At 44.7% G+C, this 27,434-nt stretch overlaps 2 protein-coding genes across 5 annotated transcripts; one reads left to right on the plus strand and one right to left on the minus strand.

The window, feature by feature from the left end:
• Positions 1-808: 808 nt before the first annotated feature.
• cwf19l1 (CWF19 like 1, cell cycle control (S. pombe)) lies at positions 809-5,875 on the minus strand. Its single transcript, XM_004083240.4, has 14 exons — positions 5,761-5,875; positions 4,889-4,973; positions 4,740-4,824; positions 4,502-4,603; positions 4,061-4,275; positions 3,872-3,987; positions 3,709-3,793; positions 3,466-3,618; positions 3,261-3,396; positions 3,105-3,184; positions 1,800-2,009; positions 1,450-1,569; positions 1,282-1,379; positions 809-1,084 (listed from the first exon to the last, which is right to left on the minus strand). The coding sequence occupies exons 1-14, from the start codon at positions 5,781-5,783 to the stop codon at positions 940-942; spliced, it is 1,653 nt and encodes a 550-aa protein (XP_004083288.1). The 5' UTR covers positions 5,784-5,875; the 3' UTR covers positions 809-939.
• A 965-nt stretch (positions 5,876-6,840) lies between these two features.
• On the plus strand, positions 6,841-27,403 carry dmtf1 (cyclin D binding myb like transcription factor 1). 4 transcript variants are annotated; one of them, XM_011491326.3, is made up of 17 exons: positions 6,841-6,923; positions 9,252-9,373; positions 11,113-11,202; positions 11,509-11,594; positions 11,687-11,798; positions 22,502-22,578; positions 22,643-22,800; positions 22,881-22,913; positions 22,981-23,090; positions 23,166-23,394; positions 23,482-23,633; positions 23,966-24,154; positions 24,243-24,322; positions 25,278-25,433; positions 25,508-25,717; positions 25,796-25,901; positions 27,027-27,403. In XM_011491326.3, the coding sequence occupies exons 2-17, from the start codon at positions 9,265-9,267 to the stop codon at positions 27,059-27,061; spliced, it is 1,932 nt and encodes a 643-aa protein (XP_011489628.1). In that variant the 5' UTR covers positions 6,841-6,923; positions 9,252-9,264; the 3' UTR covers positions 27,062-27,403. The 4 variants fall into 4 exon arrangements, with proteins under 4 accessions (XP_011489628.1, XP_020569968.1, XP_020569967.1 ...); XM_020714308.2 differs by lacking the exon at positions 6,841-6,923 and adding an exon at positions 6,948-7,125; XM_020714309.2 differs by lacking the exon at positions 9,252-9,373 and having other exon boundaries at positions 6,849-6,923.
• Positions 27,404-27,434: the final 31 nt, after the last annotated feature.

Genomic DNA, 27,434 nt, shown 5'->3' on the forward strand with positions numbered 1-27,434 from the left:
AAATCGGGACAAGGAAGTGAAGACTTTAAGCACTTCTGATTGGTCAGACCGATGACATGTGATTAAGCTGCCCAAGAATGATTGGTGGAGACAGTCAAAGGGACGGGACTTTTCCCAAATACAGCCGAAGGTGCAGCTGAATCGCGTCATTCTTATTAAAATGTCTTTAATAAAATAAAATAAACGCAAAGAAAGTATTTTACGATCTTTTATATTCCTAACTCAGTGTTTTATCAGGGCCTGTTTGGATGAACACAGAGCTCAATCCTGGAGATGGGAAATTTTTAGATCAGTGAATGATTAATGAGGGCAATTTCCCACGGCACACTTGACCATCTCCCACGGCACACTAGTGTGCCGCGGCACACTGGTTGAAAAACACTGGTCTAGATGACCCAACTCCTAATGGTAAAGTGCCTAGGATAGCACAAGGGTTAAATCATTTTAATATTGTGGGCGTGGCCCGTGTAAGCAGCAGTTGCTACGGAAACCCGAAATCCACTTCGAGATGAAAATCAACTGTGCCTTCAAAACAGAAGTAACCTTTTTAGTTCACTGCCATTTCCAACGAGTTTGTCTAAACGGAAAAACGTGACTTCTTTATCTGCAGCTTTAATTTTCAAAATAAAAGTAAATAATTTCAAGCATCCATTAAACAGTCTGAAGTTTACTAAAATATCTATTTTAACCTTCAGGGAGGAGCAAACATCTGCCTGATCAGAAATATTCAGATTTTCTTCAGGAATGTAACAAATGTTTAAAAATCACCAATAAGGCTGTTTATTTAAATAAAGTGTCATTTACACAATTCTGCTTGGATTTTCTTTTTTATTAAAAAACTTGAATTCAGCTTTTTGGATCCAATACAACTAAAGCATCACCAGCTTCATGACCGGTGTGAGTGGAAACCACGGTAACAGAGGCGAGGCTTGGCACGCTTCAGTCTTCCCAGGAGAAGTCGTACGGCTGGAAGTCGTCCCTCAGTTGTTTGCAGCTCTGCTCCTCTTCCTCTCTGGTCTGTTTACACTCCTTCCAGTCGGCTCGGGTCGGGATGTTGAGTAACGGCTCGCTGGCCAGAACCTCCCTGTTCCCGAAAAAACATTCCAAACCATTTATTTTATCAGGAAAAACAAAAAATGAATCAGAACTTTACTGGGATGTCTTATTTTACGAATGTCAGACATTTCTTTCTGGGTTAAAAATCTGGTTTTGGTCCAATCACAAGCACTTTCCCATCAGCCACCGTGCAGAAGATGTTCAGAAGCGTCGCAGGACTCTCACCTGCCGAACTGTAGAGGAAAATGTTTCTGGATCCGGTAGAAAAGTTTCTCCCCAGAGTCCAGCTCCACGTAGAAGTACGGAGTCCCAGGAGGAGCAATCTGAAGACGCAGACTTCACGCGTCAATAATCCACAAACCCTTCCAGCTCCGGGTTCCCGCCGCGCTTTACCTGTTTGAGGTCTGTGTGTTGGGGAATCTCCATCATCTCCATGCGCTGCTCCTGAGCCTGGACCATAAAGGCCTCCTTGATGTCCTCTGTGGTGCAGCGGTCCAGAGGGACAGGAACCACCTGAGGAGCATCAACCCCATGAAGAGTTGAACTTTAGGAGAACAGGCGTTGGTTTGGTCTGACAGACTTATCACACCGACATGTTGAAGTAAAATGTTTCTTTCATAAACTGTACATCAGGTGAGCAACATTAATGTGTTTTTCTGTTCTCAATGGTCTGCTTTATGACGTCACAGCGCCCCCTGTGGCCACAATGACGATGCTGTGTTCAGTGATGCTGCTGTTGGTACCTGCAGCTGCAGGTGCTGGCTCCTGTAGTTCCTCTCAAACACCACGCAGCGCTCTCCTTTGCTCTTGTAGAGGTTCCTCAGAGACGACTTGTACTTCTCCATCTCCTCCACCACCTCAGAGCCCAGCTCCACCACCGACTGGTAGTGTCCGATGGGCAGGATCAGCACGTGGCGAGGAGTCAGGGCACCTTTGGCCAGAGCCAGGTAACACTGCAGAACACCAAGCTCCGGATTAGACTGATGGACCTTCAGATTTATCTAGAAAGCTCCAGAAAAAACGATTTTAAATTGATTTAATAAATAAAAGTTGCAGGTGGCGTTGTATGGCCACAGGCACCACCCACTCCACCCTTAATGAATGATTTTTATAAGAATTGACAAAAGTACATTTAAGATTTCCTTGGAAACTGAGGTTTTTTGTTAACCACGCCCACTTTCCTAATGTGTTCATATTGTTTCGTTCAGCTTGAGTCAACAATTCATGTACTCAATTTTCACTGCTAAGCTGTAGGCCCTGCGGCCATCCCATAATAACTTACCTTCCTTTGGATATATCACCGGCTATGGTTTTTTGGTTTGGTTAGTGGATTTTGAAATAATCTACTTGAGCTCCATCACAGATTTTCATTGGCTTTTTTTTGGGGGGGGGGGGCACTGTGATGTCATCATTTGGGGGCGGGGTCGTTCATTAAGCCAAACTTTCCTTTTTACTGGGTACTAGGTGTGTAAGCAAGAGCTTTTGAGTTTGTGGTGGGGGTGGAATTTTTAATTGAAGGTGCAGTAAGAAAGAAGAACGACTAAAGACCATCTGGTCCTTCAGTCCAGGATGGCAGTGGGGTACCCCAAGGCTCTACTGTGGAGCCCCTGCATTTTGAAACCATTTTAGGCCAGATCTTTGCTGGTGATGCTCTGCTCTGTCACTGTTGGAAGAATCCAGTCTTTACTTTTCTGCTTGTAGAAAAAGTTGGAATTTTGGAGCAAAATTCTTCTAAAATCGGATTTATTCCTGAAATGTTACGAAAAATGTGACTAGGATTAAAAAAACTGTCAGTATTTGACACCAGAAGATAAAATAATTTGTCTTCTTCATGAAACCTCATCAAAAACTCAGATCAGCTGTTCAGAGGAAATAAATGTTAACAAATAAAACGTTTATAAGACTGAACAGAAAAACAGCGGCTTAACATCTGAGGGTTCGGTCTTATTTAACCTCCACCATCCTTCCGCTGCTTCCTCTGACGTAACCTTTGGATCGCTGATCCTCCTCTGAAGCTCCTTATGGAGATGTTTAGGGTGTGAACTCACGTGTGTTCCTATGCTGATGACCAGGTGCTTCTCCACCTGCGGGCTGGCCAGACAGAACCAGCAGGGACCAGACGGCTGCGCTGCAACCAGCAAAGCACAGAACCTCACCATCCAGCTTCATGTTCAGCACTACGGTGGAGGTTTCTGTGGACTCACGGTGTCGCGGCTGCCTGTGCTGCTCCTGACGGTGGCGTCCTCGATCCTCCCAGTCCGACGGTCGCTTCCTGCCGCGCCCGCGTGCGTTCCCGTCTTGCTTCCGACCCAGGTCGAAGAAAAACTGCTGCGCGGGTTCCTAGACGACAGACGGCGGGACGTTCGTATGTGGAGGAAGTTCGTCACACCTGTGCGGGTTTCCACTGACCTCCTCTTCCTCGGTGCTGAAGGCTGGCTTTTGAGCTTCCTTCTTGTCTTTTGCTGGACGCCTGTAGGGGTTCTCCGTCACGTCCTGCGGCTGCTTCACCAGCTCTGTGGGATCCATGTTCTTCATCGGGACGATGTTGAAGGCATAAAGATACTGCGGACAGGAAGCTAAATACTTCAGAACTTCGTGAGATTTCACGTGTTTTCTTTCATCATTTAAGTAATTTCAAAGCAGGACACGCACCTTCTTCTTGGCAGGGTTACCGACGGTTGCCAGGGCGATGAAGCGGCTGACGTGTTGAGCGTTTTCCTGCAGGACAACGTGATTCCTGAGAAAACAAAGACAAATCTCAACATGAGCTCAAGTGATCCTGAGATTCCAGTCCAGACACGGCTCCAGGCTTCACCTGTACGGCAGCCTTTCATAGTGGGCGCCCTCTAGTGCTGCGAAGTGATATCGCGGTTTGAGTTTGTCAGCGAGGACGGCGATGGAGCTGCTTCCACACAACTTTGTGTTCACATCCTGCAGCACAAACCAGAATTTTAGCACCAGAAGCACCAACTCCGCCCCCCAGCGTGTAAAGAGGCGTTTTTACCGGGCTGTTGCCGTAGTGCCAGACCCCTCGCGGCCACTGCGACGTCAGCAGGATGTCGAGCCCTCGGAACTTGGAGCTGCTGGTCAGCGGGGTAACGAGGGCCGACAGGTCTTTGGAGGTGAAGCAGTGAGCCGGCGCCGGCTCCTGCAGGGCTTCCTGACCGCTGACGTACGCGATCTGCAGCCCAGAGACGCCCGTGAACACCCCCCGCCGCCCTGAAGCACAAATCAGCTCAGAATCAATTCGGTCTCACGTCCCCGAGAATAAAATGTTTATTGTAATCGACCCAAAAGAGGTATTTGATTTCTTATGCCAAATATTATTTTTTAGAATAAAAGTCAAACCCAAAGTGGTGACATAAACGCTTAAAGACAAAACAGGAGAATCGGGCAGAGCAACAAAAAAGGAAAAAAGTTCCATGTGGACGGATGGGAATCGTACCGAGATACGTGATGTTTTCCGCCAGCTCACAGCCGTCGGCGTTTGGGAAGTTCTTCACCGTCTCCTGGCTCGCTGCTCCCAGGATGTAGGTGTGGATGGGGGCTAAGGTGGAGAAACGAGAAGAGATGCTTTTACTTCTGCTTTAGACAGCAGGGGGCGCTGTCGGCAGCAGGACGAACGCCTAAACGTTCTTCAGATGAAGGTGAGCTCCTGAAGCCTCCTTCGTGTTTCTCCGCACCTTTCTTGGCTCCGGTTTTGTACTCCTGCCACTCTGCTTCAGCTGCAGGTGAAGTCCCAAAGAACTCCCCGACGCAGAGCAGCAGCTGCAGAGGAACACGGCGTCAGTGAGGAGGACGGAGAAGGAAAGCAGGACGTCAGCAGACTCACGTCAAACTGCCCCGTCTTCTTCTGGACGGCCTGGACTCGGCTGAAGAGGGAGCTCAGTCTGCCTTCCACGTCACCGCACGCCAACCTGCAGACAAACACGGCAATGCGTGTTACATGTCAACATTTGTCACATGTAGACATACGTTGCATGTAAAGACTCGACACATTTAAACAACTGTTTAATGTAAACATGTAAACAATGGTCACATGACGAGTCTTTACAGGTCAAGACAACTAGTCTATAAACCCTTTGCAGATATTATCTGTTTTTCTCCAGAACATTTAAATTGTCTAATTAAGTGACCCAAAATGTTTAGAATCAACATTTTACAGTTTATCCTTATATAAAATAAAATAAAAATCATCTAATAAAACATCTGTTGGTTTATCCATAAATTAGGGGAAGCTTCATAATTACCAAAAAAAAAAGTGATTTCTATCACTTTATTTCCCCCCAAAATCTGACTTATTTCTTAAAACTTTATACTTGTTTAAAAGTAAAAAAAATTTGACTAAATATTCCGTTAAAGATTTTCTTAGGATCTGAATTGAAATGTTTGAAGTCCGGCTTTCGTCTTTTAGGAAAAACAAATTATTTTTTCATCCTCTGTTCTGAAGAAAACTAACTTTATTCCTTAACAAAAACACAATTCGAGAGCAGTTAGATAAACAAACAAATCTGAACAAACGTCGATTTTGAACTAAAACGTGTCCTTTGAAAACAAAATTAAACACAATCGTGATAAAAATAAAAATGTTGGACGAAGCTCTGTGTGTTTTTATTATTCGACACATGAATAGAACCCGAAACCGCTTCAACTAAACCAGCATCGGATCAGAACACGGAGAACATGTACAAGAGCTTCACTCACACTCTGACCGGCGGACCATCCATGGTTCGGTTCTGAAACAAATTCTGTAGTCCGGACCTGTGCAGCTTCGAGGTGTCCGTCCCTATAAACAGTCCGGTTGACACAAGAGCGGAACTATTATTCTCTGCGTTTATTTTAACTAACTTTAGATGTAACACACAACATCTTACTGAAACAAATAATGTTAAGAGGATTAAAACTTTTGAAAGAGCAAATTAAAATATTTTAAACTATGGTTCTCTAATTATTAAGGAGAAGAAAAGTTAAGGAGGTTGCTCCGAATATTGTAAAGTGCAGAAACGGGTTGCCAGATCTATATCCTTTCCGTGGGGTGACGTTGTTACACGGGCTTCCAATAGTTGTAACCTGAGAGACTGACTGAACACTTACTGACTCATTTTTCATTATTATTATTATTATTATTATTATTATTATTATTATTATTATTATTATTATTATTATTATTATTATTGTTGTTGTTGTTGTTGTTGTTGTTGTTGACTAATAACAAACTATCAACTATTTTGGTAACAAAAGAGAGTGTCATTGTCTGGTCAAAACTTGTTTTATCTTTGTGTTGAGGTGTGATTCTTTGAAGTAATGGTGCATTCTTTATTAACTATGTCACTTTTAGTTCTTAAAATGCATTTTTTAATGATGACTGTTAAAAATAAAGTCCTGTTGCTGTTCTACACTTAACTAATGCGCATATTTTGTATTGAATGTAACACAACAGAAAAAGGGGGATTGTTCCTGCTTCAATAGTTCAGTTTTATTTCTCTTTTTTTATCTTCTTTTTAAGTTTCTTCAGGTTTTTTGTGATTATGGGTTGGTCAAAGCCATTTAAATGGCCTCTGTGAATGGAAGTTGCTGCAAAAATGTTTTTCTTTTATTTTTACAAGTTAGATGGATACCAACAATTTTCTATCGCACACGTGTGTTTTTGAGTGTGTGGTTTAATATGCACTTAAATTAGCTGTATGTTTTGTGAGTATGTATAAAAACTTAAAGTTTAAATTCAAATGAACTACGGGATACAGACAAAAGACGCCAAGGGGAAATAGTTCAAACCTGGCAACCCGCCAGCCCCGGGGCGCCGCTCCTCCATCCTGGCACTTACCTTCATCCTGGTAACTCGCAAGTCCCCGGACCAAAAACAGGAAGTAAGTAACCGAATCAAAAGTAAAATTCATTTTCTCTTTGGGGGTTGGACCCCATGAGAGACTCGGAGCAGTTCTTGGCCAGAAATGGGGTCTTTAAACGTGGAAAAAAAGAGCAGAAGTGCGACAAAGCCCTCGGACGCCATAAGCTTTGCCTTCAAACATGGCGCCGCAGATTTTTCTTATTCTTGTCGCTGCGCTGCAGGTAGAAAAATGATGCTAACGGTTAGCTTCAAGTTCCACTCGGAGCTCCAGGAACAACATCACCTGCTTTTTATTTCTGTTTCTAAATATTAAAATGATCTCTTATTGTTGTGTTTGTGCATAAGCGGCGGTTATGTGTTTGCGCTGAATGTTGAAGAGTTAGGAGGAATTTATGGAAAAAATAAACCGTTTTTTTGTTCTTACTTACGAAAAACAAACAGCATCGTTTAAAATGGATCAGAAATTAAGTGAACGTACCATGGGGTAAATTACGGCGCACGTGATGATCATTTAAGACCAAATTAAATACAATTTTAAACAAAATATAACAACAAAATGCTTATTCTGGTTCCACTAGTGACCGCTAGGGGGCAACAGCGAAGAGTTTATGTTTCAATGGAGTCACTGTAGGACCGCTCAAACCTGGATTAAAATATTATTTAGATGGAAAAGAATACATTTAATCCAGTTTCTGATTTGTGAAAATGTAAAATAGGATGAGTCCACCTTAGACCAGGTCCTGTTCAGAAACTGCTGGACCTGGACTGCTCAAACCTGGATTAAATTATAACTTAAATACTGAAGAATACACCTAATCACAGTTTCTGATATTATGGAATTTCAGGGTAATGGGGACAAGGAAAGGGCAACTTAAATTAAAACACCAAAACAGGAACTTCAAAGTAAATTAGGAAACAAACCAAGAAATATTGAACAAAAAACCAAAACTTAAGTCAGGGTCACATGCTAACCGTGACCATAACATGTGTCCAATCTGACTTCTGTTTCCCAGTTTCTTTTGTATGTTGACGTCTGAGATTTTTATGTGGCCTCGTCCAGCCTTCTTGGATTCCTGTAGTCCATCGTAACAGTGCCAGCTTTAGTCTGTGGAATGCAACAAAAGGATTTTGCGCACCTAGGTGATATGTTATGGCCACCGGCTCGTACCTGTGTAAACAAATACAATAGTACAATCCAGTATAAAAATAGAAAAATGTCAAGGATTTAATAATTACATTTCCCTCGGTGTGCAAAATGTAATTAAAATTATCCTATTTCACATTTTCACAAATCAGAAACTGGGTTTAATGTATTCTTTGGTATCTAAATCATAATTTAATCCAGGTTTAAGCGGTCCAGGTCCAGCGGTTTTTGAACAGGACCTGGTCTAAGGTGGACTCAGTGGGTAAAATGCAGTGGACTGTTCCTTTAGTGGCCTCGCTAATCCAGAGCCAACTTCAGCGTCATACAGGTCAGAAAACGTTGAAAGAGGCAAAATATGTAATCTGCAAATCAATATTCATGATCAAAACAGAGAATTGTTAGTATTTTTGAGTTATCAAAAATGAAGGTACATCATTTATGTACTACTTAATAATGTACAGCCTTTGTTTTTAATTCATGCAAATACTTTTTTATAATTCTATGATATGAAATTTTCATATTTCATGTCCCTATAATATTATAATGTATTTGATAGATCTGACAGACTAATATTTCTGATTACCTGCAGGAATATTCTGTATTTAGTCCTCCAGATTTCATGGTCTTCCTCACAAACAGACACGATGAAGAGGTGTGTTCGTTCATGCAGGAGGACTCCTGCAAAGTGACATTTCTTAAATCCAGTCTATAAAGTATTTTTAAAACAAACTTTTACAAACAAAACTTCATGAAAGTCTGTAGTTTTAATGAAACACAAAATTATTCTGAAGAAAAAAGACTTTTCACCCAAACCCGATTTTAAAAATTTGTGAAGATTTGACATCAGAACTGATGAAGAATCGTCTTCAGGTCACAGATCAACGTTTGAAAATAAAAGTTCATCACAGGTGAAAATCAATTTTAGGAGCTAAATCTGCAGAAATGTTTCCTTCTTCTGCATCCAAACATCCACTGTGAGGAACTGCAGGAGCTTTAGGGAGGAATTCTATAAATGTGGAGATGAAATGAGGTGGGCGGAGCCAGAGGTGAACTCTCAGGTGGTCGTGTTCCCCAAACAAACCCTCCGAGCTTCACGTGGATCAGACCACGGTTCAAAAAGCCTCCAGCAGGTGGAACCGGGACGTTCCGCTCTCACACAGCTTCTCTTTGTTTCATGAAACGTTTGGTTCTGGTGGTCCGCAGCGGCGGGGGCGGGATGAGTTCTGCTGCAGAGGACGAGGACGCCGCCGTGCTCCAGAGCGTCAAGTCGGTCACGCTCACCCGGGACAGCGATGGAAGCCTCCTGCTGCACTGTCCGCCCAACGGTGCGTCGCACAGCCACAGCCGCTGATGCGCAGCCGCTGATGCGCAGCCGCTGATGCGCAGCCGCTGATGCGCAGCCGCTCTTCAACTCTAGTTTTCTTTATTTTAAGCAATCGGAACAACTAAGGAAGACTAAATTAAGCCCCAAATGTCGGATAATTAGTCATGAACTGAGAAGGTGTGAAAGTGTGAAGACGAAACTTTTAACCGTCTAATGTCTGAAAATGAGGTTTGACTGCAGGAAGCAGAAAGTCCAATTCCTGTTTCCTCATGATCTTCTCTGGATGGAGAAAACCTTTCTGCGATTTTTTTTCTGTCTGCAGATCAGGTTTTCCTGGATTTAAACCTTTTTTTTAACGGATTTTAGATTCATCCGTTTAGTTTGTCAGCAGTTTGATTCTCCAAAGAGACTAAATTTGGTTCATGTATGTTTTTCGTACATAAGATGTAAAGGAATAAAGTTTTAAAAATAAATCTCTCATTAACACAAAGTAAAAAAATTTTGTAAAAAAACAAACACCTAAACATTAAAACTGCAGCCAGAGCAAAATGAAGCTGATTTTAGGAGAAAATAAACATTTTAATTAATTTTATTCCATCAGTAAAAGCGTCAGACATATAATTCTGTCCTGCAGCAGCCGTCCTGGACTGAAGGACCAGATTGTTTTTCTTCAATTCTTCTCTTTTTTCTGCACATTTGCACAAAAATTTCCCTCCGTCACAAACTCAAAAACACCTAGAAGCCGCCGCCCATGAAAACGATGACATCACAGCTGGAAAAACCATCCAAACGCTCTAATGACATTTTTATGGGACGGCCACAAGACCCATCTATTGCTTGAGCGTTCTTCATAACATTTACCATACACTCCACCAGGCATAGTCTACAACCATGATCAAAGATTTTTTGACCTTTGACCTCAGGAACAGGCCGCCAACTTGAATTAAAATAAATAAATCACCTTTACTACCTTCTGCAAACTTTGATGTGTCACCTCCTAACTCCTCAAGCATCACTGGGAACCGTTTGGGAAAGAAAAGTTGGTTTTGAAGTTTGTAGGTTTTGAACGGCGTTAGCGTGGCGCCCTCACAAGAGTGGCGTTCCTCGCTGTTGCTCGCACCTTTTTTACTGGAGTTTTGTGCAAATGCTAAACACAGACCGTTGGCTCAAGAAACAAAACGATATTATCAGCAGATGTGAACATATCAGTAAATGTGGTTAACAAGAAACCCGTGTTGCCAAGGAAATCCAAAAATATACTTTTGCAGATTTTTCTAAAAACCACGTCTGTTCGTCGCCCCAAAAAAACGAAATGGTTGCTATGGCGATAAAACCAAACCATTTAAAAATGGTGTTTTTTTCCCCATTACTTTGTCGTGCAGCTCTGGCCAGGGGGGTCGGGGGAGAGGGAGGGGGGTAGCAGCCAATCAGCCTGTGTGTGGAGGGGGGGGGGCACCTTTTGGCCACTTTTGGCTTTAACTATAATTTAATTTAATACATTCTGTTGATTTAAGATGTAGCTTTATCCTCGTTCAAATCTAATTCAAATGACTTTTGTTCTGATTCTGACTGGGATGTTGGATGTGAGTGAAGGCTTCTTTTTCATAGATTAGATTAGATCAGATCAGATCAGATTAGATTGGATCAGGTTTATTGTCATTGTCCGCTGTACAATGAGATTCTCGGGAACATCCGGGTTCTGCTGGCGGTTCCTCCCAGTGACAGCTGTGTGATGTGCAGATGAAGACCCGGAGCCCCTACAGAAGAAGCTGCGGCTCTCCGCCGACGAACACTCAGACTCCTCCCAGTTCTCCCTCGTCACTTTGCCCGGTCAGTCCCCGTCTGAACCTCGGGGGGGGGGCCTTTTCGTTTATAGAATTTGAAACGTGAAAACTCTCAGGATGGTTCCACATTAGAAGTTTAAAACAAAGTTTAAAAAAGGGGCACAAAAACTCTCCATCTGTAAAATCCGAGTCCAGATAATCTGTTTTTTTTTGTGTCAAATATTTTAATTGAGCCACATGACATCACAAAAAATAAAGAACACAATTATCTTTTGTGTGGTTTTCTTTAAATGTCAGGAACATTTAGCTTTTCAAAGATGTAAACTCAGATCAGTGACTGTTGTTCTCTCAGTGACACAAAACCAGGAGAACTTCGAGGTGACGATGATGGCCACGGCGGACGGCGAGCTCGGCGAGGACACCGTCACTCAGATTGAGGTGGATTTGAAAGTGCTTCGTGGGTTCCGTGTGTAGGCAGAGTCACTGAGGGGGAGGAGTCAGAAAAGAACCTGACCTACCATGTTTTGTAGATCCTCCAGGAGGAGGAGGAGTCTCTGTCCCCGAAGCCGAAGACGGAGGTTTCTCCCGTCAGTCAGGCCTGGTTCACCACCAAAGAGGACAAAGACACTCTGGTCAACAAAGGTAGGGTCTCCCAGCCGCCCCCTTTCCCTTCCCCAATGCTGAGAGCAGGGAGCTTGTGCCCAGCGTATTTTCTGCATCACAAATACGTTCGTGTTCAAACGGTCTGCTCCTGATTCACAACGATTTTAGTAAAGAAAAACTCTGTAATGCAAATGTGGGCTTATTTCTTCGTATACGTCTTCCATCATCGGAAATCGCTACCAGAACATCTTCATAACGCCAAAAACACAAGAGCGGATCCTTAAAAACGTCAGCCTGGTCCAGGATTCGTCTATTTCTGCTGTGTGACGTCATTCATAGAAAATGGTTTACCTTTGGTCAGACCAAATGAAGTCAATGCAGTCGCCATACAGTTGTGGCGTCGTCCTCAGTCAGCGTTGATCTGAGTGAGTCGCCGTTTCCATGGCAACCCCTCTCATCGATCAGGAGGGAGCTTGTTAGAAGGCCACACCCCTTCCACTTCAAAGCGGGCTACATGTAATCTGTCGAACGTTTTGAACGTTGTTCGTGGGGGGGCAGCAGGCTCCGCCTACTTTTATTGAGACATCTGATTGGTCAGTTTATAACTTGAATAGCAGTCCAGGGGCCTGTTTCAGAAAGGAGGTTAAGTGTAAACTCTGAGTGCATTAACCCTGAAATCAGGGAAACCCTGGGTTTTCCGTTTCAGAATGGGAGGTTTGTTAAACCAGAGTAAATAGAGTAAGTCAAACCCGTTTCTGAAAGAGAGGTAACTTTTACTCGGAGTCAGTATCCATGGTTACTTATGCTGTGAACCTAACCTGGTCGGGAGCAGGTTTTATTCTCCAAACTCAAAGTTTATGCCGGTCTCCTCCCCTTTTTAAAGACGAAGCGGTATTTTTCACTTTAACCTTCATTGCCCACATTTCCATCACACAGAGACGGTCTAAGTGACAAGAATGGCTTGTTCTTTTTTGGAGGACCCAATAGACGAGGAGGCTGCATTAATTTGTAGAGAATTACATTTACGAGGATTTTGAGAAGACTCGATTTTTTTTTCATTTTTAGCTGCTGCCATGTTCTTTTAATTCCTGCAGGATTGCATCTACATGAAAATGAAATCAGGGACATTGAATTAGATTAATGTAACTGTAAAGGATTGAAATCCTAACTAATAGGGGTACAAATATTAAGCTTGCTCTGGTCGACTAACAGTAATGCAGGTCCCTGCCCACACCTGTCAGTCCCTTTAACTCCTGTGCCTTCGTTTGGAAGGTGTGTGTTCTGTCACCCTGGCCTAACTCTAAAACCTTTTGGTAGTGAATGGGTGTAGTAAGACAGGCTTCAGAACTTGATCCTTGTCAGTCAGCTGAAGCGTCGTTCTGCAATGCACTTGAAGCTCACTTGCACAGATCCTGCCTTTACAACAACCAGCCAGAGTGATGGAGTGCCCCTAACCCAGAACAATCTTCAAAAATTAAAACCTAGACCTCTGTAACTGGCTCAATGAAAACAGCAAACATTTATTTGAACAAGGATTAATCTGTGTTACCTCTCTAAAGTAGTAAAAGAAATATTACTTTCTACTTTGTATGTTCAAAAGAAAACAGATTTGGATGTAAAACACCAGGTGAATTATTTGACAGTCCGGAAACAAAAAAAAACTTGAAAGTCAATAAACCACACAATAAATAAATAAATAGATCCAATATAAAATGGTGATCAAACAAATGAACAAATAGAAATGAATAAATCAAGACAGTAGAGCTCTCGACTTCCTCCGATTAACTAACTCCAGACGTTGATAACAGTTTTCTTCCAGAATGGGCGCGAGATGCCCGAACGGCGTAACAGTCAGTTAACGGTTTTGACAGTTAGCTTCAGACGGTTCTTTTCCGCGGGGAAATCGAACTGGTCTCTAATCCCGAATGGTCTTCAAAAACGTAAATGTTCAAAGACAGTGGTGCCCGCCTCCTTGGCCTCAGATGTTTTCCCGGCTTGAACTGAGTTCTCAGCTTCAAAAGATAAAATAAAACAGTACCTTCTCTCCAGACCAGTAGAATGGTGTACAGCTGGTGAATTACCACAGTGAATCACTGGGATGTTAGCTGTATGGCAGGGGAATACTCTTTCAGAAACTGCTCAGCAATACGCCGCTCTGCGGGAACTCCTCTTCTCCGCTGACGGAGCTGTCACAGACACCGCGCTCCGCCTCCGTGCCCTGCCTCCGGGCCCCGCCTCCGAAATCCCGAAGCTTGCGGCCTGGGGAACTCCTCCTTACGTGCTGGCTGTCTTCCTGCACTTCTCACGTAACGAGCGAGATACTGCCGTCTCTAAATCACTGTCGAACCTGCTCCAGGTTATTTTCTTCAAAACAGTTTTTTAAGAAGCCGAGACATCCCATCCGACCAGTCTCTCTCCCCGTCCAACCGTTCTTTTTTTTCTGTTTTCCAACGTCTGTCCCCTCGCGCCTTCGTCTGCGTCTGACGTCATGTCAGGCCCGCTCATCACTTTCTGTCACCGTTACACTCCCCCCTGCTAAACCCTGCCATAGCAGCTACAGCTCCAGTGAAGCACCATTTACAAGTTAATCACAACACATTTAACACAACATTTTGACATGGCATAAACATAACATGTGTGCATTTCACATTAATCCATGACATAGTCACTTCTGTACCTCATAGGCAGTAAACCCCTGTTTTGTCTGTGCGGGTTTCTATGTTGGAGAAATCCCTCACTGCCCCGACGTGTATCCCTACTTTCTTCCCCTGAGTATTCTACACCATCTGACAGTGCATCTGAGTCTCTACTAACATGGACCTGTTCTTGCATCTTTGTCAGTGCTTCTGTAGTCATGGGGTCATCTACAGCCATAACACGGTCCTCCTCCCGAGCGTCAGAGTGTTGACTAACCAATAAAGGGAAGCTAACTGTGGTGACGTCACTGTCTGACTCTGTTTCTTCTTGAAGTGAGGGAATATTTATTTGCTTCCTGCTTGGTACCTGAAAAGTGCACAATTTAAGCTGATCTCTATGAACCACCTTGTGAGGGCCCCCCTTCTCTGATTGAATAGTGAACACTGGGATATCAGGGTGGTTCTGTCTGAGTATGATATATGGCTGAGACTCCCACTTGTCCTGAATCTTGTTCCGACCCCTAGGCTTGTGATTACGGATCAGCACTCTGTCACCTGACCTAAGCAAGGCACTGCATGAACTACGATCGTATATTCGTTTCTGTCTCCGGGAAGCTCCTTGTGCTGACAACCCTGCGACCTCTACTGCTAACTTCAGTCGCTCATGGTGTGCCTTCACCCAGTCATCCAAGTTGTCAATGTCAACTTCAGCCAAGTCTTTCCCCCCAAGAAGGTCAAGAGGCATCCTTGCGTCTCTCCCAAACATAAGGTAAAAGGGTGAGTATCCAGTTGAGGAATGCACCCGATTGTTGTAAGCCATGGATAATTCGGGGAGGTATGCCTTCCAGTCCCTTTTCTTTTCAGGGGGCAAAGTTCTTAGCATGTCGTGCATTGTCCTATTGAACCGTTCGCATTGAGCATTCCCCTGAGGGTGATAAGGACTAGTACGACTTTTAGCTATTCCATAAATCTTGCACAGCTCTTTTATTACGCTAGCTTCAAAACTTCGCCCTTGATCTGAGTGAAGTCGAGCTGGGCACCCATAATAGGCAAACCAGTGCTTCACCAGGGCTTTCGCTGTGGTGTCTGCTGTCTGATTTTTTGTAGGAACAGCCATTGTGAATCTAGTGAACATGTCTGTAAGAACGAGAACATTTTCATAACCCCCAACAGACCGCTCAAGCAATGTATAATCCATTGCCACAACCTCCAAGGGCGCTGTAACATTGCTGCAGGTCATGGGGGCCCTAGCCTTTGGGAACACGTCTTTGGCTAGAGCACATCGTTTGCACTGCTGAACCCAACTTTGAACATCTTGCCCCGTAGAAGGCCAATAATAGCTCCTTCTCAGGAGACTTAAAGTGCTTTGTCCCCCAAAGTGCCCACCATGTTCATGTACACTTAAAAACACTTTGAACTGCAAAGAGTCTGGAACAACGAGTTGCTTGATCTCCACACCATCACGTGGATCTTGGACATGTCGGTAGAGAACACCTCTACAAAACTTGAGTCGAGGGAGCTGTCTATAGAGCTTTTTAACAATAGGCGATCCTGTGCGTAGATCAGCATAGCTCACTTTAGCTTTCCCCTGTACTACTTGATAAATTAGCCCTACAGCCAAGTCCCTCTTTTGTGCCTGTTCAATCTCATCCCAAGTCTGGCCACTAATCACTTTTCCTGTAACAGAATGTACACTGACCGGGCAGGTCATCGTATCTGACTTGTCCTGTTCAGTTGGCCACAAACATGCACGAACTTCATCAGAATTAATTCTGATAAAATCTTTGCCCCCATCTTCTCTCTCAGGCTCCTCCTCCTTAGGTATTCTAGACAAAACATCTGCATTAATATTCTGTCGTCCCGGCTTGTAGCAGACCTCAAAGTTATATTCAGCCAATTGGGCCACCCATCGCTGTTCTACCGCCCCTAAGTTTGCTGTCCCTAAGTAGCGCAGGGGGTTGTGATCCGTAACTACAGTGAACTTGGAAAACATCAGGTAGTCCCTGAACTTCTCCGTGATAGCCCATTTAAGGGCCAATAGTTCCAACTTAAAAGCACTGTAGTATTTGTCATTCTTTTCTGAACCACGAAGCCCGCGGGATGCATAAGCTACCACCCTTTCAACCCCGTCTTGCTTTTGGCTAAGTACTGCCCCAAGTCCGTGTGAACTCCCATCTGTAGTCAAAATGAAAGGGGTTTGGAAATCAGGATATGCCAGGACTGGTGGGGAGGTGAGACATTGTTTGAGCTCATCCAGCGCAGTTTGGCAGTCAGCTGTCCAAACAAATGGCTGATTCTCATTAACTTTGCCCCTTTTTCCCAGTAAAGCATGTAGGGGTTTTGCCATGTGAGCAAAGTTAGGCACAAATCGCCTGTAGTAACTCATAAATCCTACTACCTGCCTAACTTCTTTGACACTCCTAGGAGTTGGCCAGGAAGTCAGGGCGCTGACCTTTTCCATGTCAACTTTGATGCCCTGGGCAGAGATTAAATGACCTAGAAACTTGACCTCAGGGCGTAAAAGAAAGCATTTGGATGGCTTCAATTTCAACCCATGCTGTCGGAGTCGTTGAAACACCAGCCCCAGCCTTTCACAATGGCTCTCAAAATCTCGCGAGTAGACAAGGATATCATCCAAGTAAACCAACAGGATGTCAAAGCTCAGGTCACCTAAGACAAGCCCCATTAACCGCTGGAATGTGGCTGGAGCATTGCATAAGCCAAATGGCATTCTTGTCCACTCAAAAAGACCAAAGGGTGTGGTAACTGCAGTCTTCCCCTGGTCTTCTTCATTCATTGCTACTTGAAAGTAGCCAGCTGTCAGGTCTAGAGTCGAAAATAAATGTGCATCACCGAGTGCATCCAGAGCTTCCTCGACCCTTGGGAGTGGGTAAGCATCTTTACATGTCACTTGGTTCAGTCGCCTGTAGTCGCAGCAAAATCGAACACTCCCATCTTTCTTTATGACTATAACTGCTGGTGATGCCCAGGGACTGGTGCTCTCTTTAAGAATGCCCTGGCTAACAAGCTCATGCACATGTTTTTTGAATTCCTGGAAGACCTGCGGGGGAACTCTACGGTGCCTCTGCTTGATGGGAGGGGCATCCCCGGTAGAGATACAATGGGTTACAGATGTAGTGTACCCATAGTCATTCTCATTTTGGGAGAAAACGTCTTGGTGGGTGGCTAGTAGACTTACAAGTTGTTGGTACTGAGATTCAGTCAGACCCTCCGTATTTGCTTGGACTGGAACGGGTAGCCGTTCAGCCTCATTTTCCAACTGCGTAACCTCTATACCATCTAGGTGTTTGACAACTAGACCTCCCTCCTTCTCCACCACCTGCACCACTTCTTTCAAAAGTATCTCCTGTGGTTTGCTCACGGTTGCTACTCTAGCCCGTGGCATAAGTTTTATGACTTTCTCGCTGGTGTTCATGACCCTTACGGGGACCCTTCCACTGGTAGCTTTAGCCAAGATATTTGCCACTACAAGCCCCTTTGGAAGGCCTGACCTTTGTGCCGTTTCAACAAGCACTGGGCAGTCTACTTTGGATGTAACTTCACAATGGCCCTCTACCACCATCTCACTCATCGGGGGTATCATGACCGGTTCTCGGCCTGCCACTTTCACAAACCCCATCTTTCCATCTGGAGTTATGCGCTGAGATTCCCTCCTCACTTTAGCAACCAACCTACGAATGTTGGCCTCACCCTCTTTGAGATTATCCATCCCCATGTAACCACCGTTATCTGCAAAAATGGCCTCAAGTTCTTCTATTACATTCATGCCCACAATTCCAGGGAGCCCATTTGACTTTTCTACATGGGGATGGGTGTCAGTTAGTACAAAAATGCACTTTCTGCCCACTGTCCTGCCAACACACTCCACCTCAACTTCTAGGCACCCTAATACTGGGATATCCAGCCCATTTGCGGCAGTAAGTTCGATCCAGTTGGCAGACAACATTCCCTGTTTCCCAAAATGTTTGCGGAAGTGGGACTCTGTGATAGCAGTGACGTTAGAGCCTGTATCCCACAGGCAGGTTGTCTCTATTCCTCCAATCTTTAGACTGACAGTTCTACACTTCCCAAAAGCACTCCTCCGGAGATCATTATCTACCTCCGCAAGGATACACTCAGCCATCTGGGTCCCTATGATGGAAGTACTGGGGTTCTCCTTAGACCCATTTCGATTACTTGGTCTGACATCTGGATTTGGGACCTCGAGTGGGGCTTGACTTGTCTCTTTGCCTACTTTCCTCAAACAGTGCTTGCTAACATGGCCAGGCTCTCCACAGTTATAGCATATATACCTCCCTTCACTATCTCGTAGGGCTACCCTCCTGGGAGCTGCAGCTCGCTGTCCTGCCTCCTCCCCTTTTCTCTGCAGAGCATGGTACAACTCTTCCTGACGAGCAGATATTCGTTTTATCTCCTCATGTAGCATCTCCATTGTCAGAGATGATGGTTTCTCCTCCATTGCCACAGCAGCATTTACACCCCCCCTTATTTTGGGTCTACCCAAGGTAGCTGGGTCAGATGGCATCTCTTCTTCTTCTGACCAGTCAATTGCAGCCTGTAACAGCTCAACAAAAGTGAGGCTCCTCATTTCGTGAACCTTCCTTTTCAATTCCCTCCTCAAAAAGTCCTCTTTCAGTCCTAAGACCAACTGTTCCTTTAATACAACATCGGGGTCTGGGACACGCTTTGGTTCTCTTCTTATCACATGTTCTAGCCTGTCCTGTAGATCATATGCATAAGACCGAATGGTCTCCCCGGGCATCTGTTTTCTTTCATAGAATTCTTTTAACCTTGTGCCAATTGGGGTCTTATCTCCATAGGTCTGAATAAGAATGTCAAATATTTCTTCGACACTGTCTATCGGCTCCGTCAGCATAAATTTAACTGTCGCCTTTGCTTCACCCTTCAGGTGTTGCTTAACCAGCTCAACTCTATCGTCATGGGGTGTTTTCATCACTCGAAAAGCTGACTTCATTTCGGCAATCCATTCCTCAACAGATTCATCCCCGCCTCTTACTGATCCACCCCCAAAGTCTGGCAGTTTACGGTCTCTATGGATGACGACCGCAGCTGGTGCTCTCAATGCTGTAGCCTGCTGATCAATAACTGCCTTGGCAAGGGAGAGAGCTTCTCTTTGTTCATTCCTAGCCTGTTCCAAGGCACCTGCCTGCTCTACAAGCCTCCTTTGTAAATCAGCAAAATCCTTCTTTAAACCCTCCAACTCCGACATGTTGAAGCTATGACTACAAATCAATATTCCTGCACTAAATCTGGGTTTCCAATGTAATGTAGATCCTGTTCGTGACGCCAAATGTAAAGGATTGAAATCCTAACTAATAGGGGTACAAATATTAAGCTTGCTCTGGTCGACTAACAGTAATGCAGGTCCCTGCCCACACCTGTCAGTCCCTTTAACTCCTGTGCCTTCGTTTGGAAGGTGTGTGTTCTGTCACCCTGGCCTAACTCTAAAACATTTTGGTAGTGAATGGGTGTAGTAAGACAGGCTTCAGAACTTGATCCTTGTCAGTCAGCTGAAGCGTCGTTCTGCAATGCACTTGAAGCTCACTTGCACAGATCCTGCCTTTACAACAACCAGCCAGAGTGATGGAGTGCCCCTAACCCAGAACAATCTTCAAAAATTAAAACCTAGACCTCTGTAACTGGCTCAATGAAAACAGCAAACATTTATTTGAACAAGGATTAATCTGTGTTACCTCTCTAAAGTAGTAAAAGAAATATTACTTTCTACTTTGTATGTTCAAAAGAAAACAGATTTGGATGTAAAACACCAGGTGAATTATTTGACAGTCCGGAAACAAAAAAAAAACTTGAAAGTCAATAAACCACACAATAAATAAATAAATAGATCCAATATAAAATGGTGATCAAACAAATGAACAAATAGAAATGAATAAATCAAGACAGTAGAGCTCTCGACTTCCTCCGATTAACTAACTCCAGACGTTGATAACAGTTTTCTTCCAGAATGGGCGCGAGATGCCCGAACGGCGTAACAGTCAGTTAACGGTTTTGACAGTTAGCTTCAGACGGTTCTTTTCCGCGGGGAAATCGAACTGGTCTCTAATCCCGAATGGTCTTCAAAAACGTAAATGTTCAAAGACAGTGGTGCCCGCCTCCTTGGCCTCAGATGTTTTCCCGGCTTGAACTGAGTTCTCAGCTTCAAAAGATAAAATAAAACAGTACCTTCTCTCCAGACCAGTAGAATGGTGTACAGCTGGTGAATTACCACAGTGAATCACTGGGATGTTAGCTGTATGGCAGGGGAATACTCTTTCAGAAACTGCTCAGCAATACGCCGCTCTGCGGGAACTCCTCTTCTCCGCTGACGGAGCTGTCACAGACACCGCGCTCCGCCTCCGTGCCCTGCCTCCGGGCCCCGCCTCCGAAATCCCGAAGCTTGCGGCCTGGGGAACTCCTCCTTACGTGCTGGCTGTCTTCCTGCACTTCTCACGTAACGAGCGAGATACTGCCGTCTCTAAATCACTGTCGAACCTGCTCCAGGTTATTTTCTTCAAAACAGTTTTTTAAGAAGCCGAGACATCCCATCCGACCAGTCTCTCTCCCCGTCCAACCGTTCTTTTTTTTCTGTTTTCCAACGTCTGTCCCCTCGCGCCTTCGTCTGCGTCTGACGTCATGTCAGGCCCGCTCATCACTTTCTGTCACCGTTACATAACAATTACTTTTCGGAAACACAATTTGCTAGCACTGCTTACTTTCTTAATCCCATATAAACCTATACCACTTGATCAATACAAGGGTAGTGTTGCAGTGTGTGTGTGCTGAGCGGGGTGCGATCCACGAGAGACAAGGGGAGGGGCGAGTGCAGGTGCAGATGGGGGGGGGGGGGGTGAGTAGGGAGCAGAGGTGTGTGCGTGGGATATATTGTGTGTTCAGAAGACGGAGCACTTAGTTAAATAAAGAGAAGGTGTCATTCCCAGAATAACTGTTTTGGAGTCATTCTTAATCCGCTCTGGAGGTTGAGGGTTTCCAACGGGAAGTGAACCCCGAAGGAGAATTCCCTTCGGCCCTGAAGGAAATCTCCGCTGCGCTTCTGACCACGGTCGGAAAGACGAGAGAAAAGAAAGGAGAAGTCTTCGCGCAGCGAAAGGTTCAACAGTAGACAAAAGTTCACTTTGAAAAACACAATTGAATGTATTAATATTAAACTGACCAAAGTTGGCAAGAGGGGAATGTTAACAAGAAAGTCCTTTAAACATTACCGACGTTAAAGGCATTTTCCCCCAGATTGGTTCTGTACACTATGCAGCATTTCATGCATTTACACCAGGAAGAACACTTCAAAAGTACTCCTACATATCCCCATTTTTTTATTTCACACCGTACGCTATTTAAAAAATTATTACAGTCAATATTTTATGACAATGATTTAAATGCAAACTTAGGCATTAACTTGAGCAGCTATGTTTTCCACGCTAACTGTCTGTTTTGCAGATGCAGCGGTGTTGGTTTTCTTCTGGAATATGTGCTCATATTCACTGTAACTCTGCAGCAGCACGTCAAGTTCAGCTGGCGAAAAATATGCAGACCTCTTTTTTTCACGGTTGCCATGGTGACTCGTGATATCTGCGCTCCATTGATAATGGCTTCTTATAGTCGCGGTGCTCACGCTCACCTCCGAATCAGTCCACTCAGAGTTGATTGATCTTACTCGGATCAGCTTCTCTGAAACAGAAAACTCAGAGTTGTTAATCTCCCGATTGACCAACTCGGAGTTCAAGTTCAACCTCAGAGTTGGTCGAACCTCCTTTCTGAAACAGGCCCCAGTTCTCTGTTTACACTCGGTGGTTTTTCTTTAGACCTTGAATCTGCCTCTATGTTTATTTTCATTCATCCTAAACCTGGTGTTTGTCTGTTTATATTGTTGGATTCTTTACATGTTGAGGTTTGAGACCAGGACTGCCCAATCCTGGTCCTATAGATCTATCAGCCTTCCTGTTTGCCTCTGGCTGCTGGTTACCTGCTTCAGGTGTGCTCTGACTGTGCAGGTGTCCTCCCTGAGTTAACAGTCTCTGCAGTGAAAACGAAGGCTTTCTCCATCTGCAGGTCACAAGTGGAAACAGGGAATGTGGTCTAAAGAGGAGATCGACCTACTGATGAGTAACATCGACCGATACGTGAAGGTACGTTCCACCGCCACCGCCGCTCTCAGGGTTCGTGACCCCTCTGACCCTCAGCTGGTTTCAGGGCCGCGGCATCCAGGATCCCTCAGAGATCATTTTTGAGATGTCCAAAGAGGAGAGGAAGGACTTCTACCGCTCTGTGGCGCTGGGCCTGAACCGGCCGCTGTTCGCCGTCTACAGGCGAGTTTTACGGATGTACGACAACCGCAACCACGTGGGCAAGTGAGTTCCCCGAGGAGAGACTGGAACCTCTGCGGCTATGGAGCTTGGTGGCTCAGATTTGTGATGTTCTGCTCTGTCAGGTACACTCCAGAGGAGATCGAGCGTCTGAAAGCGTGAGTCATCCTCTGCTGGTTCCCATCCAACGCCGCTCGCCACTTCCTCGCCGTTTCTGTGTCTCAGGTTGAGGGAGAAACACGGAAACGACTGGGCGACCATCGGGGCGTCCCTGGGCCGCAGCGCCTCGTCTGTCAAAGACCGCTGCCGGCTGATGAAGGACACCTGTAACACAGGTGAGATCAAACATGCCCCTCCCACTTTTTCTGCCTTTTTAAAAAAAAAAACTGAAAACGTCTTTTATCAATCAGGGAAGTGGAGCGAGGAGGAGGAGAGGCGACTCGCCGACGTCGTGTATGAGATGGCAGGGGTGTCGCCGGGGTCGGCGGTCACAGGAGGCGTTTCCTGGGCAACGGTTGCCGACCGGGTTCGCACGCGCTCAGAGAAGCAGTGTCGCTCCAAGTGGCTGAACTACCTGAACTGGAAACACAGCGGCGGAGCGGAGTGGACGAAGGAGGACGACCTGAACCTCGTCCGCCGGTACAGAGAGTGTGTGTCTTTGTGTGTGTCAGTGTGTGTGTGATCCACAGACGCAGCATCATCAGAACAACAGATCTTCTGTTTCAGGATTTCTGCGCTCAGAGTCCAGGACGAGAACGACATCAGGTGGGATGATCTGGCGTGGGGGTGGAGCAGTGTCCGCTCGCCGCAGTGGCTGCGCTCCAAGTGGTGGAGCATCAAGAGACAAGTCGCCAACCACAAGGATATCCCGTTCAGCGGTAGTGAGCTTTCTGACCCTAAAGAGGAAGATGGTGTGATGAGATCATCACAGAGAACATCACAGGGACCAACTCAAACTTCTAGAACATCAGAGAGGAAGAAAACGTCTAAAGATTTAGAACAAACTTAAGAAAATGTTAAGAGAGAGACAAAAAAGTTTCAGGAAAAAACACAAAAGCCAACAAAATAAGTTTTACCAAAGAACCCGGCAAACTGAGCGGATCAGAACCAGAAGGAAACCCAGACTCACAGTCCCAACAAAAAAATTCGAAACAACAATCAGAGGAAACGGCTCCACAAAGGTTCACATGACTCGTGTTTTCATCAACAGTCCTCCTGAAAGGCCTGGAGGAGCTGATGACATCATCCCAGACCGCCACCACTCCAGGAAGTCCCTCCTCCTCTTCCCCTTCCCTCCAGATCCAACTCACCCGATTGGAAGACAGCAGCAGCCCCGCCCCCAGCTCGGTAGCGGCGCTGCAGATCCCCGTGCAGATCCCGTTGCAGATCACACACCTGGGTGAGGCTCTCGCTGGTGTTTCATTTTCTGGTTGCACATTAACGACGCATGTTTTTAGTCTGACTCCATCTTTGATTTGGTCAAGCAGCCTCAGATTCTGCGGCGTCGGGCGAAGGCGACACAATCACCCTGAACACCGGCACTTTGCAGGCCTTTGAGATCCTGCCGGTGAGCATCATGCAGCATCCAGAGCATCACAACCTTTATTAGAACGTCTTCCTCTGACGATCTTCAGAGTTTCTTCTAACCACAACATTTAGCACAAGAAAATGCAGATTTTTGTCAGTTTGTTTTAAATCTCTGACTGTTTTGGGCTAAATCGAAGCCAATTTTCACCGCTGTGGTTGTCATCCCTCTGACCAGACGAGCTTATGCTTCTGTGAGTAGGCGGGGCAAAGGCGGCTGAGAGTTGATTCAGAGGTTTTTTGTGAACCACGCCCACATTCCTAATGTCATGCTGAGTTGCTCAGCTGAAACGAGTCAATTGCACAATGTTGCAGTTAAAAATATGCTAAGAACAAGAAATTCCCACTTTTGCACTTTGTTTGTTTGTCTGAAATGTACACATTTTAAAACAAACACTTTTTGTCTAAATAAGAGTCGGGAGGTGATAGATCAAAATTCCTTGGAGGAGTTTAAATTTGTAGCTCATACTTGAAGCCCATTAAAAAAAATAACAATAAAAATTCAAGATGTTGGCCTCTTCCTGAGGTCAAAGGTCAACTAAACTTCGGTTGTGGACTTTGCTTGAACAGAAGTTTACTGTTTATTGTAAGAAAATATAAGAAAGTCACCGGCGACAAGGTGCAAATGAACTTTGGTGAGTCTTTGAGGCGGGGGTGAAATTCTAGCTCTAAGGCTCAGTAAGAAAGAAGAATTGTGAAAACAAGCTGGTCAGGATGGCATTTCGACGAAAATGATGACAATTTCATTAAAATAAATAAACACTCTGCTGCCACCTAGTGGTCAAAGTGCTGTGGATGTAAAGGTTACGGCGAGTTCAAGGCTAATTCCTGACGTTAGTCTTAGATGAACTGTGAAATTAAAAGAAGTCGTCTCAATTAAATTGTCATGAAAGTATCTGAACTAAACTTTACCGTCCTGGTTTGTTTCTTCTCTGTAGTCCTTCCACCTGCAGCCCACCGGCACCCCGGGAACTTACTACCTCCAGACGACGTCCAACCAGAGCCTTCCCCTTAGTCTAGCCAATAGCAGCACAGTTACCCTGACGACAGGCTCCTCCCCTTCATCAGAACACATCATCCTGCACAGTCTGTCGGTCAGTGTTCGGCCTCTCAGGAGGAAAACCTGCGCCCCCCTACTGGGTGTTTTGATGGGATTTTGCCTCCGTAGACGGACGGCCTCTGCTCTGGAGATGGGGTCATCATCCAGACAGTGTCCTCTGACCCCGCCCCCTCGGACCCCCTCGGCCAGACGCAGCTTATTGTGGAGACAGACGGGCAGAGCAAGGAGGACCAGCTGGACGCGGCGAGCCTCCTGGAGGGTTCAGAGACGGTCGTCACGGAAACCCAGGAGTTAGTGACGGACAATTTTACGGAGAAGGTTAGGAAGTCTCCACGTCTTCTCGGTTCCCCTTCAAAGGATCCCCGCCTTCAGTTTCTGCGTAAATGTGTCTTTCAGGGGCTGACCCCCACCTCCGTGGAGGCTCCAGAGGTGCATTCTGGGATCTCAGCCAGCAGCTCTGTGCTCATCGTGTCTCCCCCCAACATCAGCAGCACGCTGACAGGTAACACGTGTTTGTGTTCATATTCATGTTCAAATGAGGAAATCTAGATGAAGGAATTACTTTGATGTTAATTAAACACACAAAGAAGGGTTTTGACATAACACTGAACTTTCAAAATCCAGAGTTCAACTCAGCGAATAAATAGACTTTTTAATGTTTGGTGATGAAAAAAATAAATAAATCATTGAAAAGGTTACAGAAAAACAATATTTTCAAAAAAAAATAGCAGTTCTTTAAGAAAAGGGCAAAACAAAATCATAAGTTTGCATCAGTTTTTGTTTAGTAATTAAAATAAAAAATGTTGGGAATTATAAATGTTATTTGTGAATTACATTTTTTTTTTAATTTTTTTTTCTTTTTAAATTTCTAATCTGATCCTTTAAGCCATGAAAACCATAAAAGTCAGAAAATATCCTTGTTTTGGAAATAATTAATCCAGTTTCAGTCAGATTACTGTAAACAGCATGAAATGCCTGCCGCCCCCCTCCCTGCAATCGCAGGTCGCTCCAGAAAATCCGAACGATGAGTCAACAGCAGGTTGACATTTCTGCGTCAATGACAGCAGTTGCTCTTCATGGTGAATCCTTTAGGTAAACTTGAGAAGTTTCATCTGCGTTGATGTTTTAATGACTAAAGTGTTTGGATTTTTGTTCTGAAAACATCATCTTAGTGAAGAGCAACATCATCTGCAAAGAATCAGAATCTGTACGATTCTGAAAAAAGATATTTAGAATAATAGTAATAAAAAAGGATTATGTGCCGCCCTCCCTCCCTAATCACAGATATTCCTGATAGTTTTATCTACAGGAAGGATTGTTGATGTTCACACCCATAACCCTTGTGCTATCCTAGGCACTTTACCATTGGGAGTTGGGTCATCTAGACCCACTAGACAGTGCTCTGAACCTTTTTTCTTCAATGATTTGTGATCTTCACTGGTGTCCATGGATTACATGAAATCTTTCCACCTTTATCCACCTTTGTCATGGTAGGGAGAACACCTCAATGGAAGGGGGGGGGTCATCTAAGATAGAACAAGGGTTAAACCAGAGTTCCTCACATCGAAGTTAGGAAGTAACTTTGATCTTCAGGGTCATTTGTCATCAGAACAAACTGTTCCCTCAGATCCCATCTTGGAGAACCAGGACGGTTCAGACTGAGCTGGACGGCGCCCCCTGCTGCTTGCAAAACGAGGTGAACTGTGAAACGCCTTCACGTCGGGACTCAGCGGCGTCCCAGACGGACTTACGTGGAGAAAAACGCGGAAACTTCCTGGATAAAATGTGAACAGCTCCGTCTTCCTTCATCTCCCGTCAGTTCTTCTCTGGTCCAACAGAAAATGATGGAAAATAAGAAACTATTTAACTGAAAAAAATGACATTTTTCCTGACGAGTCTGGAGACGATTTTCCCTAAAAGAAACTTCAGTTTTTCTAAAATGTTTCTTCCCACAAATCTAGTTTTTATCCATTTGTCAAATAAAACATAAAAGCCTTGCCTTCATTTTCCCTGATAACTTTTCAAACATCTCCTC

This window comes from Oryzias latipes, chromosome 23 (assembly GCF_002234675.1).
Source record: "Oryzias latipes chromosome 23, ASM223467v1".
Classification (NCBI taxonomy): domain Eukaryota; kingdom Metazoa; phylum Chordata; class Actinopteri; order Beloniformes; family Adrianichthyidae; genus Oryzias; species Oryzias latipes.